General features: G+C 40.8%; 1 protein-coding gene across 1 annotated transcript in view; it reads left to right on the top strand.

The window, feature by feature from the left end:
* The first annotated feature begins 340 nt into the window (after window positions 1-340).
* The window catches only part of rpe65c (retinoid isomerohydrolase RPE65 c), a 35,423-nt gene continuing 21,371 nt past the window's right edge, over window positions 341-14,392 (top strand). The window contains exons 1-4 of the mRNA XM_041207815.1: window positions 341-360; window positions 478-560; window positions 3,990-4,140; window positions 8,712-8,819. Of these exons, the coding sequence (XP_041063749.1) occupies window positions 341-360; window positions 478-560; window positions 3,990-4,140; window positions 8,712-8,819 (362 nt within the window). The remainder of the gene's footprint in view (window positions 361-477; window positions 561-3,989; window positions 4,141-8,711; window positions 8,820-14,392) is intronic.

Raw genomic sequence — 14,392 nt, 5'->3', positions numbered from 1 at the left:
TTTGAGATTTTAGATCTGTTTAGGAGTGCAGCCGTGTTGACTCTACCATTGCGAGAATGTGAATTGCTTTGAGACAACATACTTTGTGTTGCTCTAATCTGATTGTGATGAAACAAGGAAGAAGTCTTTCAAGAAAATTCACAGCTTCTTGTAAATAGCAAAATAAAACTTGTGGATTTGCATGCTGAAAGCAGCTGTTGTTTTCCTAAGCCTCAGTGATTGGCCAAGATATTTGTTTAAACCTCTTAAATTTGCAATGTGATTGAGCTTTGTCCTATATAATACTTGTGAAATACAAAAAAAAATCACACTTTGTTGAAAGTGGAGTTTTCATCAAAGAATGACTTCAATGGCAAATCAGTAAGTTATGATTTCTCAGTTAGAAATTTTAATTTGTGTTATACTGAAACAAAAATCTTTAATGGGACAAGCTTCAAAGTATAATTAATTAATTGGTGAAACATGTAAACCTTTCAGAATCGAACATCCAAGTGGTGGCTATAGGAAGTTGTTTGAAACAGTAAAGGAAACTGCTCAGCCGCTGCCAACCTGTGTTACAGGTTTGTTATTTATTATTTAATTTTGTTTTTAGGAATCAAATTTGCAAATTGAAAGAGAATTAACATCTGCTGTTCTATCTGTGCTTTAGCAGTTTTGATAAAAGCTAATTTTATATTTTCCTTACAATCAGCCTCATTAACATTCATCAGCAATGCACAAAATTTAATATCAGTGATTTGTAGAAAGAAATCTGACTGCTTTTTAATGATGTGGTGGATTTCATCCAATAGAAGACCAATTTCATTTTCTAAATATTTTCTTCAAGTATTTCGATAGAAAATGTATTTCATCCTGTTTAAAAACGAGGAGAGAGATAAACCCAGCAACTGAATGTCAGGATGGGGAAACTTTTAGAGATATTAATCCAGTATAATATTAATTGACCCTTGGGAAAAAATTGGTTAATAAATGAAATCCAACATGATGTTGACAAAGGCAAATCATGTTTAATTAACTTGATTGAATTCTGTGAGAAAATAATGGAGGGTTGATAAGGGAAATTAAGTTGATGCGTGCCATCATTTAAAAGGTGTTTGATAAAGTACCACATAATAGACTTGGTACCAAAATTGAACTTTGTGGGATTAAAGGGAAAAAGACTGCATATATACAAATTGCCTAAGGGACAGATAGGCAAAAGTAGTGTTAAACAGTTGTTTTTAAGATTGGAGGGAAATATACGGTGGTGTCCTCCAGTAGTTGGTATTAGGATACTGCTCTTTTTGATATATTAATGACCTGGACTTTGACATACACGGCATAATTTCAGTGTTTGCAAATGACACAAAACTCAGAAATGTAGTAAACAGTGAGGGGGGCTTTAACAGATTTCAGGAGGTCATAGAATAGTAAAATGGATGAAATTTATCACAGGAATGTGTGAAGTTGATTCATTTTGGTGGGAATGAGGCAAAGCAATGTAAGGAAAATGGTATAATTTTAAAGGGGATGCAGGAACACAGAGAGAGAGAGAGAGAGAGAACCCCAGGTATCCATACACAAATCTTATAGGTGGCAGGAGAAATTGAGAACTCATATGGAATCATTAGTTTTATAAATAACAGATAGAATAAACAGCAAGGATACTAGTCCCCTAAAAAAGTGGTTAGTCTCCAGTTGGACTATTGTGGTCAATTCTGGAATGACACTTTAGGCAAGAGTTCAAAGCCTTGGAGAGGGTGCAGAAGAGATTTACTAAAATGGTACCATGGATGAAAGACTTCAGTTAAGTGGAGAGACTGGAGAAGCTGGGGTTGTTCTGCTTGGAACTGAGAAGGTTAAGGGGAAATTTAGTAGAGGTGTTCAAAATCACGAAGACTTTGATAGAGTAAATAAGGAGAAACTGTGTAGCAGAAGGACAGTGACCAGAGAACACACTTAACATAATTAGCAAAAGAATCAAAAGTGAACTGAGAAAAAATCTTTACACAGTAAGTTATTATGATCTTGAATACACTTTTTAAAAGAGTGACGAAAGCAGATTCAATAACAACTTTCAAGCATTTATCCAATTCTCTTTTGAAAGTGAAAAGTTTTCAGGGCCACAGGTAAAGAGCAGGGGAGTGGGATGTATTGTGTATCTCTTTCAAAGAGCTAGCAGTAGCCCAATGGGCTGAATGGATTCCTTCCATGATGTATCATTCTACAATTCTATGAAAGTGATGATCATTCTTTATTAATAAAGCATTATATGTCAAATCAGATGCATGTCTCATCACAATTATTTCAAATAGCTTACTGAAGAGGATCACATGATATAGGGCTAGAAATTCAAATTCACTGAGAAATATCTAGGCACACAGGCAGAAGAGCATGTACAGCATGTGCCTATTCAAGCCAGAGGGATCCTTCTTGCGACCTTGACCGCCAAGAAGGACAAGGACTGCAAATGCATGGGAACACCACCACCTGCACATTCCCCTCCAAGCCCCACACCATCCTGACGTGGAATGATATTGCCGTTCCTTCACTCTCGCTAGGTGAAAATCCTGGAACTCCCTTCCTAACAGCATTGTGGGTGTACCACATGGACTGCAGTATTTCAAGAAGGCAGCTCACCACCACAACCTCAAGGGCAATTAGTGATGGGCAATAAATGCTGTTCTAGACAGTGACCACCACATCCCATGAAAGAATAAAAAAATTACCTAAAATTTGTACTGCCAGCAGATTACAATAGGTCAGTGGAAAAGGCAGCGCTACATGCATTATTCATTGGCTGCATGTCTCTTTACGGGAGCCAGAAGTCAGAATTCTTCAATATTACTTGAAGGCAGCCAGCACTTTTTAAAGGAATGGTGCACCCTGGCTGCAGGTTGCACTTAAAGGAGAGAAATGGCTGACAGATCTGCAGATTGGGCTACCAGGTTTTCTGGTGCTGCATTGGAGACCCTGGTCCAGATGCTGGACAGGAAGAGGGGGATCTGGTTCCTTCCAGGAGACACCTGGGTAGCACTCCCACACAGCCAGTGAAGAGGTCATAGAGGGTGTCGCAGCCAGGAGGTTTACTTTCAATACATGGTTTCAATTTTGCAAAATGTTTAATGACTTCATGCAGATAGAGTAAGATGTGGGAAGATGTGAGTTGTTCACTTTGGTGGGAAGAATAGAAAAGCAGAATATTATTTAAATGGAGAGAGACTGCAGAATGCTGCAGTACAGAAGGTTTTAGGTGCCCTGATGCATGAATCACAAAGTTAGCATGAAAATACAACAAGTAATTAGGAAGGCAAATGGAATGTTGGCCTTTGTTACAAGGAAGATGGAATATAAAATAGGAAAGTCTTGCTACAAACTTTACAGGGCATTGATGAGACCACACTGGAGTATTGTGTACAGTTTTGGTCTCCTTACTTAAGGAGGGATATACTTACATTGGAGGCGGTTCAGAGGAGGTTCACTAGGTTATTCATGGGATTAAGGGATTGATTTATGAGGAAGGGTTGAGCAGATTGCATCTGCACTCATTGGAATTTAGAAGAATGAGAAGTGATCTTATTGAAATGTATAAGATTCTGAGGGGGCTTGACAGGATAGATGCTGAGAGGATGTTTCCCCTTGTAGGGAAATCTAAAACAGGAGGCCACAGTTTCAATTTAAGGGGTCTCCCATTTTAAGATGGAGATGAGGAGGAATTTCTTCTCTCAGAGGGTCATTAATCAACCATGGTTTAATGTTGTTTGCAAAAGGCAGCATATTTCAACACTGCAGCACTCCTCTGCACTGTTTCCCTTAGGTTATGTGCTAAGGATTGGAATGAGGATTGAAAACATGGCCCTCTAGTTCAAGATGGGAGTGCTTTCACTGAGCCAAGCTAGCACTTCAAATGCAAGTTGTGTATATATGCTTAGTGCTAAAGCAACTAGATGAATAAAATCGTGTAGGCATTACATATTGATCAATTCACACCAGTTCTTCTGATTATCCAGGTGCAGTTCCTTCATGGTTAATGGGCAGCCTGCTACGATGTGGTCCTGGTTTATTTGAGGTAGGCTCAGAGCCATTCTATCATCTATTTGACGGACAAGCTCTACTTCACAAATTTGATTTCAAGAATGGAGAAGTCACCTATTACAGACGGTATTGTACAACTTATGTAATTCATATTTTCTAATACCTGCCCAAACAAAGTTTTAGAAAGAACTGTCTCAGTAGATATTAGCAAATCTGATGGAAGATTATGAAGCTATCAAATGTCACAAAAACATGGAGCCAATTTTGAATAAATATAAAAAGATTTAGCTATGACCTATTCTTTTAAAACAAAATTACTTTATTTCCTTCTGAATGGCACCATACACAATATATTACCATCATTATTAACCAAATTACTGATGGTTTCCTGCTTCATAATTTTTCTGAAGATCTTTAGGGTTTGATTAGCATTCTCGGCAATGCTGGCTGACCTCAGCTAGGAAACGTTTGGGGTGATCCCTCAGAGCAAGGAGAGAGAAAAAATTAACCTTGGTCCTCCTGTTCCTGACTGTGTTTATCTAATGAGCACCTGCTGGAAAGTAAATGTATAAAGAGAATGGGATTGAACTCGGCTATGATACTTTCCAGCATTACCATCACTGAACCTCCCCACTATCAACATTCTGGGGGTTACCATTGACCAAAAACTGAACTGGACTGGCCATATAAATACTGTGGCTACAACAGCAGGTCAGAGGCTAGGAATCCTGCAGCGAGTAACTCACCTCCTGACTCTCCAAAGCTTGCCACCATCTACAAGGCACAGGTTAGGAGTGTGATGGAATGCTCTCCACTTGCCTGTATGAGTGAAGCTCCAACAGCACTCAAGAAACTCAACGCCATCCAGGACAAAATAGCCCATCTACAAACATCTACTCCTCCTAACACCGACACACAGTAGCAGCAGTGTGTTCCATCTACAAGATGCCCTGTAGCACTTCACCATGCTCCTTAGACAGCACCTTCCAAATCCATGGCCACTATCGTCTAGAAGGACAATGGCAGCAGACACATGCCACCACGTGGAAGTTCCTCTCCAAGCCACGCACCATCCTGACTTGGAAATATATTGCCGCTCCTTCACTATCACTGGGTAAAATCCTGGAACTCCCTCCCTCACATCACTGTGGGTGTACCTACACCACGTGGACTGCAGCTGTTCAAAAAGGCAGCTCACCACCACCTTCTCAAGGGCAGTTAGGGATGGACAATAGATGCTGGCCAGCCAGTAACACCCAGATCCCATGAATGAATAAAAAAAACAATCGAGTCTAGGGAATACATAAGCAACTTCTTGGGTGAAGTAACAGGGCTGTTGCCATCCGTGGAATCATGCCTCAGCAATAATCAGCATCAATAGGAAAGAATCTGGGGATTTGTTTTTAATGGTTGCTCTAATAGCACTGACCGTACCAGATAGTCACGGGTTCAGGCACAGAACCACCCCTAACTTGAAAGGGCTTGCCAATATTTTTGAGAGAAGCTTTAGGCAGTCCCATAGTTGTGTCCATTCCTGGGAAGGGAAATAATGAAATTACCAGGTTGGTTTGGAGGAATTTTGTCTTGCAAAGCATCCTTGACATTCCTGCATTGTGGATAAAATTGTAACCCAATCTATCTAGTATACTGGAATCTTTCAAGTACCATTAATGGCTAAAATCACTGATCATAGTCTGACATTGATGGTTGATATTTCTTTATACTTTTTCTCATTTATCTTACTTTTTATGAGCTGAGAGTATACCACTGCCCTCATGGATCTGCCAGCAGATCAATAGTCACCATTGCTATTCGCAGCTTCCCTGCAGAATGTCTGCTCACTCTCTAATAACCCCTTTGCTGTGGATGATCATATTGAGATCCAAATTTTTATTGAAATCAGTTCACAGATGTTGTTGTATTGCCCTTTCCCAAAGCCACCCTCCTCCTCTTTATAATGGCCACCATCTGCCTTGTCCAAACTGCTGTAGTGCCACTAAGATATTTATCATCAACTGACATCATTTTGTTCCTCTCATGCTTTTTTTGAGCACCCAGCCCTTCCATCATTCTCATCTCTCCTTTTATATCCTTATTGTCTACCGTCCTTCAAAGCCCACTTTGAGTTTTCATCCAAAATATTTTCCCTATTTTCTTTCTTCAGCCTCTTCACTAAGCAACTCTTCATCCTGATGATTTAAAGATCAATCTCAATTTACTTGCCTCACTCCTCTGAATTCACTTCCATCATATCCTTCCTGAACTCATTGCTCTACCTTAACTTTGCCAGTCATAATTATAGAAACCCTTTCAACCTTGTCATATTCCATGGCGTCTCCCACGCTCTCAATGACAAGATCATCTTTGGCCACTTCCTTGTAACCTTCACCACCCAAATCTTCCTGCCCTCTTTCACTTCCATTTCCTTCTGAATTCATCCCTAGGAAAATGAAAACTCTCCCAAATTGCTTACATCTTCATTCTAAGCTCCAAACTGTCTAGTCTGTGTCCATCCATTTCCACGATACCTATGCAGCTTTTAACCATGTCTTTAATTCTCCCCTCTATCCCTCCAGATAAGCCTTGTTGTTCTGCTCAGCTTCATGCACACAATTCCATGGGAGACAAACTTGAGTGAACTTAAGTGCAACTGGTTTAACTACACAGCTCCAGATCTGATCAGACTTCATCAAGCTTTACCAATCTTTATTCCCCTCTCCCATGCCCTTTCCAAGCTTAGTTTATCCATGAGACTCCAGTTATATTCCTTGGAACCCATTTCCTCTAGACCCCAAATTATCTATCTTCCCTTAGCTGACATTATACGTGGATCCATTGCCTCAGACTTAATGCCACTCCCTTTCAAAGTTACTGCCGTCATTTTCTTCTCAAAAATCCCTTCCAAGAGATTTCTGATCCTGCCATAGTACTAAAATTACTCTAATCAAAGACACAAATGACAATGTCTGTGATTATAACCAGTAAGTATTATCCTTCCTGAAAGTCTTAACTACTCTACAGCCTTCAATGCTTTTGATTTAAACACTATACTGAGAACTTAAAATGTGAAGGACTGGATATACATAAGCCAGTACAAGTTAACAAAGGCAGACTTGTTACGAGATAGGATACAGGAAGCTGAGTTTTTGATGCACTGAAGTTTACAAAGGACAGGGAATGGAAAGCTAGCCTGGAGAGCTTTTGAAGTAATTTGGTCTAATGGCAAAGGCATGGTTGAGAGCTCGAGCAACAGATGGGCTGAGAGGCAGAAAATGCTAGGGGTTGATGTAGATTGTCCTTGTGATAGAGGATTTAGAGCTGCAAGTCCAGCTTGGGGACAAATAGAATACTGCTTGCAGTGTGGTTCTGCCCAGGATTTCATCTGGAGAGTTATCAGGATTGGGAATGCTCTACCTGAAAAAGTGGAGGATATTGATTCCATAAATAATTGCAAAGTGAGTTGGACAAATACTTAAAGGTGAGGAACTTACAGGGTTAGGACAAAAACAGGAATGTGGTACTAAGCATGACTGCTCTTTCAAAGAGCCAGCAAAGGCACTATGAGCTGAATGGTTTCCTCCTGTGCTGTAAATTCTTATGTGGAGTTTGTAGCAGTAGCCCAGAATGATAGCTCAGTGTACCTCATGTTTAGCTGAAGGAAGTTGAGGATCTTCCAAGACTAGTTGCTGAACAATAGAGACAGTGGAAAGGCAGAGAGAGGTGTGGGTGTCTGTCATCAGTATCCATGTGAAAGCTGATCCATTGTCTGCAGATGATGCCATCAAGGGGCATAATGTAATGAGGAAGAGGACAAAGCCAAGGACACATCTTTAGGGAATTCCCAAGGTGCAGGGTTGGGAAGATGGGCCATTCTAGAGATATATATATATTAACAAACTAATACATAAAACTAGAGGCAAGTAAGAACAGATCCATTGAGCTGAATAAATGAAAAAGTGTTGATGGAATTTGGTGCGGTTTACTCCCTCTTGGATACCCAATGTTTCAAATTTTCAATTCTCAGCCTGGTGTCTAAATCTTTTCAAGGCCTCACTTCTCTATATTTCTGCAATCATTTCCAGTGCTACAATGATCCTGTTAAACTGCACACGAGCATGCAAAAATAATTTAAAGGTACCACATATTGAAAAAACCCACCATGCAGAGTGGCAAAATTTTAAAAGGAACCATGGCTACATCATGTCCCACTGAATATTCCATTCTGCTGACTCCAGCCTCTTGTGCAGCAACCCTAATCTCAACATGCATGATATCAGCCAGCTAGGTTACAGTCTCTAGAAGTGCCTCCCTAACATGCTTTGCCTCTTTTAAGGCTCTCCTTAAATTCCACCTCTGACTAATCTTTTGGTCACACCTCCAAATATCTCATTCTTTGCCTTTTTTCCCTTATGCCTCTATGAAGCACCTTGAAATGTTCTAAAGAAGTGCAGGTTTTAGTTATTGTTAATGATTGTGTACAACGCAAGCACTTATTGTATGCAAGTGAAATTTCTTCTGTCCACTGTTTTAGTACAATTGTTAATCCACTTAAAATAAATGAGTAAACATCTGCATTAGAATAGTAAACAAGATTATCCTAAGTGTTAAGCATTTATTCAACAATATCATTACCAATTACCTGATTTGATAGATTGCAATTATTTAGGCTTCAACAGAAAATTTTTATTTCTTTGTAGGTTTATTCAAACCGATTCCTACGTAAGGGCTATGACTGAGAAACGAGTTGTTATCACTGAATTTGGTACTTTTGGTTACCCTGACCCATGCAAGAATATCTTCTCCAGGTTATGAAATTACTTTTGCTATTATTTAATTGGAATGCTTATATAGTATAGAAATTAATTCTATGTTTAATTCAGTGTTTCTTGTAAGAAATGTATTTTTTTTTAAAAAATGCTGGTCATTTAAAAGGAGACAAACACTTATCATGTCTTTTGTTTATTAGCATACTTTTTGTGTTAACTGTCCAATATTATAATTATTGTGGTGGAGGCTGACAAAATATCAGTAGAAGCATAGAAGGTAGAGGTAATGGATTAGGTGAAAATTGATAGGCAGGATGAATTGGAAAGGCTTGCTATGTTTATGAGCAGATTAGTTGCCTGGACCAGATGGCTTGCATCCCAGGTTACTAAAGGAAGTGAGAATAGAGATAACAGAAATGTTTGCAATAATCTTCCAATCTCCACTAGATACAGGGGGAGGTGCCAGAGGATTAGAGAGTGGCAAATATTACACCCCAATTCAAGAAATGGTGTAACAACATTCCCAGTTACTCTGGCTAGTCAGTTTAACATCAGTGGTGGGTAAGATTTTAGAAACAATATCAGGGAAAAAATCAACAGGCTCTTGGAGAGCTTATAGCTAATTAAGGAGAGTCAGAGGTCGTTCCATTTGCGAGAGAAAGACAACCTCATAAATTTGGTAAGATCAGATATGATCATCTGCTGCACTTCTTTTGATGTGGAAAAGACAAAAGGCCCAGATTTTCACTCCTGGCTCAGGCGTGCAGAGATGGGAGAATCCCTGGCTCCCGAACAATCTTTAAAAATGATTGCCCAGACGTTGGGTTTTCAGTCTGGGGGTCAGGCTAGAATAGGGGTCAGGGTGGAGCCTGGAAGAAGTGATGAGGCTTTCAGGTGCAGAGACAGGCTGGGCGGAAGGCCTGCCTTGAGGCTCTGGTACTGCGTCCAAAAATAAAAAAATAAAGCTTAAAACCCTCTAGTCCTCACACCCCCTCACTCCAACATGTACCCCATCCATGCCAACCCATGCCATCTCATGCCCTGCACTCACCCCATGGCTCTTTATATTCCCTGTACCCACCCCAATGGCCCTTTATAGCCCAATGTTAACTTAGTGCAAACTCGTTTCAACCCATGCTTCCCAACCACCAATCTTTGGCCATACACCTACCATGCAACACACTAAGTATCAACCATAGGCAGACTTCAGGACCCAAGCAGTGATGAGATAAAATAAAATTCTATAAAATAAATCTAAGTGTCTGTTGAAGACCTATTGAAAGTGCCTATTGGAAAAACAACATTTTCATTCATAAAAACTCAATTACTACCTTGGTGCTCCTTCAACTAAATAAAGACTTATAACAACAAACATTTCATTCAAGTGCACAATCCCTTAGAACAATGAGCATCAGAATTCATAGTCCCCATTAAAGAGTCTAGATCCACCTTAGCTGTCAATCAAACTGAAATGGAAGCCACCCTACTGTGAAATTGGTTGTCATGAAATCAGTCATGCAGCAGTGATCCAATAATGGAAACCCTTGGGCTTATGTCAACAGTGTGAAAGAGCAAGCAATCATTTTTTAACATTCAAGAACTTTTTTTTAAAGATTTAAAGGGCTGGACTTTTAAATGCCTTGATAGCTTGGCAACTCCCTTTAACAGATGTTTCTGACAGTTTTGACAGTTGATTTTGACAGTTCTGTTAACAGTTCCAACAAGCTTGACAGTAATGAGTTTATGCACAATTATGCCTACTTTTAACACTTCCAAAGGTCACCTGACCTATGCCAAACGGCATCTGACTGCCACCAAAGGACATCTTACCTCCCAAATGTGCCCTGGAGCCAGATCCAAAGGGGTACCTTGCCTCTCCAAAGCTATCCAAACACATCATCAAGTTCAAACATGTTCTTACCTGGTCTAATCTGCAAATGTCAGGTTTCATAAACCTAGCCTACCAAAATCCCACTTCAGTGGAGGCAGCTGATAATTGAAATATCCAGCTGCCTCTGTAAATCGCATCTGAGCAAAACCCACCCCACTCCCATTACCGGGAAGTGCTGTGTTAGAGGGCGGGACTTTCAATTTCCAGGCGCTATTTTCAGAGCGGCCCTCCCCCGTGATGAAACTCTGGGCCATAGTCTGCCACAAGTGCCACACATGAAGTTTTCCCTGCCGATAGTGCAGGATGATCTCCGTTGACACCCTGTTTTCAGGGCTGGTGTCTGCTTTAGAGCTTCTGAAACCACATGTCGCCATGGTGGCAAATTCCTGCCCACAGCTGGTGTCACCATTTGCATCAATCGTCAGCTAGAATTTCCCCATTTTTGATTGATGTTGGGGGCTTACATGTCTCATTTGACAACATCCTTGAATCAGAGCTTTGGGCACCCTGCTGGTCTCTTGGCTTGGGTACCTCCCAATGTAGCATATCCTTGGGGATGATCCAGCAAAACTTATGAAAAACAGATTGTGCTTGGTGAATTAAATTGAATTATTTGATGAAGTAACAGAGAAATTTGAAGTGAGTTCAGTGAATATTATTTATATGGATTTTAAAAATGTGTTTGACAAAGTGCATAAAAGGTTGATTATAAAAACTGAGGATCATGGAATAGGAGGATCATGTCATCTTGGATAAGAAATTGGCTTAAGGACAGAAAACTGAGTCATGGTAAATGGCTATTTTTCAAACTGGAGCATGTTAGACTGTGGTGTTTGCCAAAGGTCAATGCTAGGACCACTACTTTATTGATATAGGTAAAAAACTTGGATATTGGAATACAGAGTAAAACTTCATCATTTGCCTATTATACCAACCTCGGAGATGTGGCACAGTGAGGAAAATAGTAATTGACTCTAGATATGCTAGCAGAATGGGCAGACAAGTGGCAGATGGAATTCAATATAGAGAAGTGTGAGATGATGCAGCTTGGCAGAAGAAATAGGGATAAGTAATACAGGGTTAATGGCACAATTCTAAGAGTGTGCAAAGATGGAAGGATATGGGGGTTCATGTACATAGGTCTTTGAAGGTGGCAGGACATACTGATAAGTAATTAGCAAAACATGGGAACATGGGTTTCATATATATAAGCATTAAGTACAAAAGCAGGCAAGTTATGATGAACCTTTATAAAGCTTGGGTCACAACTAGACTATTGCATCTATTTCTGGTCACCATACTTTAGGAAGAATGTAAGGTTCCTTGAGAGAATGCAGAGGAGATTTACCAGAGTGGTTCCAGGGAAGGGGGATTTTAGCTACAAGGTTAGGTTGGAGAAGCTGGGATTGCTTTCCTTGGAGCAAAGGAGATTTGATAGAGGTATACAAGATCATGACAGGTTTAGGTAAGGTAGACAAAGAAAAGCTATTCCTATTAGTTGATGGTACAAGGACCAAGGGACACAGGTGGTGGGCTTTGAGCAAGAAATGCAGTAGTCTAGTGAGGAACACCTTCTTCATGTAGTGTCTGGTAATGACCTGGAACTCATTGCCTACGAGGCTGGTGGAAGCAGAGATGATCAATGATTTTAAAAGGGAATAAACTTGCAGGACTAGAGGGATAGAGGGCGGAATGGGACTGACTGGATTGCTTTACCGAGAGCCAGCATGAACCTAATGGGCCAAATGGCCTCCTTCTGTGATGTAATGACTCTATTACCCTAAGTGCATAACAGCATAAGAAAGCACAGGACTTTAGTGAGACCAACCTGGAGTACTGTGTACTATATTGGTCTCCCCAACTAAGGAAGGATACACTTGTCTTAGAAGGGGTACCACAAATGGTCACTAATTGGATCCTTGGATGAGAGGGTCGTCCTACAAGGAGAGACTGAGTAGATCAAATCTATACTCTCTATAGTTTAGAAGAATGAAAGTTGATCTAATTGAAGTGTATAAGATTCCGAGAGAGCTTGACAGGGTAGATGCTGAGAGGTGTTTCACCTGTCTGAAGAGTCTGGAACTCATTGGGTTAATCTCCAGATAAAGGGACAACTAATTAGTACTAGTTGAAGAGAAATTTCTTCACTCAGAGCATTTCAAATTTTTGGAATTCTCTATCAAAGAGGGCTGTGAATGCTCAGTTGTTAAGTACATTCAAAACTGAGATTGATAGACTTTTGGACTTTAAGGGAATCAAGAGATATGGCAATTGGGCAGGAAAGCGGAATTGAGATCAAAGTTCAGCCATGAGCTTATTGAATGGTGGGGCAGTCTTGAGAGGGCCACATGGTCTATTCATGCCTCTATTTCTTATGTTTTTATTTTCCTATGAAACAATGGAATTAGATATGGGACTTTGGACCATCAAGCTCCATCCATTTAGGGGATTCTACTATTAGCCTTTGATTTTTCAGATCTCTGGCACTCAGGGGATTGCTGGGGAAGAGCCCCTGCTAAGTCTGAGTCAGATAATGAGCCGCTGGGAGTGGTCATGGAGAAAGTCACCAAAGTCAACAGGGCATGGTAGTCAGCAAACTGCCTCCACCTCTGCCGTGGATGTCAAGAAAGCACCTAGACTTTGCGGTAGAGTAAGGAAAATTAAGAAGCATTGAATGACCACAGTGGCGCAGGTGTTCAATGATTGTAAATAGTTTTTGCACTCTCACATATATGTAATGTTGCATTGCTTGGAAGTCTCCTGGATTCATCCTTGCTACTAGTTGCTTTAATGGTCTTGTACACTCTATCCCTTCCAGGAGGGGACTAAGGATGGGTCTTCCTCCCACTAATATATGGCTGAGCATGGAGACATTGCTCTTTGACAAGGGTGATGATTTTCATGTACAAGAGACCTCCCACTCACACGATTCAGCTTGCATCCACTGCCGTCAAGACTCTATGGAGAGACCTTGTCACAATAGAAAGACTAACCACGTGAGTCCTTGTCAGGCAGGTCCATTACCCCGGGAGGATGGAGGTTAGCAGTTACGAATTGGCTGTCATTCACCTGCATAACCCTTGTAGGCATCTCCCTCCCTCCGTCCATCCTTCCCTAACTCTGCCTGGAGCCAATGGCCAATGGCTCAATGTGAACGGCAGCTCTACACCTTGCTGGGATCTTGTCATGAGAACCCCCTGGGCCAGATCTGCTGCCATGTGGCCTTCACCAAATTGTGAGGAATAAAGAGAAGGCTCTCATAATTATTGGGACTTCCCTTTAGTTGTCCAGTTGTGCTGACTTTCAGCTCCAACCACTTGAGCAGGCCCTCCCCCACCTTGATGTTTTGCAGTTGGATACTGAGGGCGTTGCCTTGGCCTGGAGCTGGCTCTGTCTCAGGGATGGGTGCATCCCTGTCACATACCAATTTCCCCTCATCACCCCTCGACCCCCAAAGCCATTTCTGCCATAAGAAAGGCCACGCAATAAAGCAATTACAGGGCGAAATTGAAACAGCCCATAAGGCAGCAAGCCAATATGATTGAATTGAATAATACAACAGAACTTGAAACTGCTGATACCGACTTCTATTTCCCATGCAACATTACAACGGTAGAAATCGAACCTATTATTGTCACAATCCAATTTACTGGAAAGCCACTAATAATGGAGGTAGATACTGGAGTAGTGGGATACCAACAATGGGGAGAACACACATTTA

This window comes from Carcharodon carcharias, chromosome 16, assembly GCF_017639515.1.
Source record: "Carcharodon carcharias isolate sCarCar2 chromosome 16, sCarCar2.pri, whole genome shotgun sequence".
NCBI classification, from domain to species: domain Eukaryota; kingdom Metazoa; phylum Chordata; class Chondrichthyes; order Lamniformes; family Lamnidae; genus Carcharodon; species Carcharodon carcharias.
This window is presented reverse-complemented; position numbering and strand designations above follow the sequence as displayed.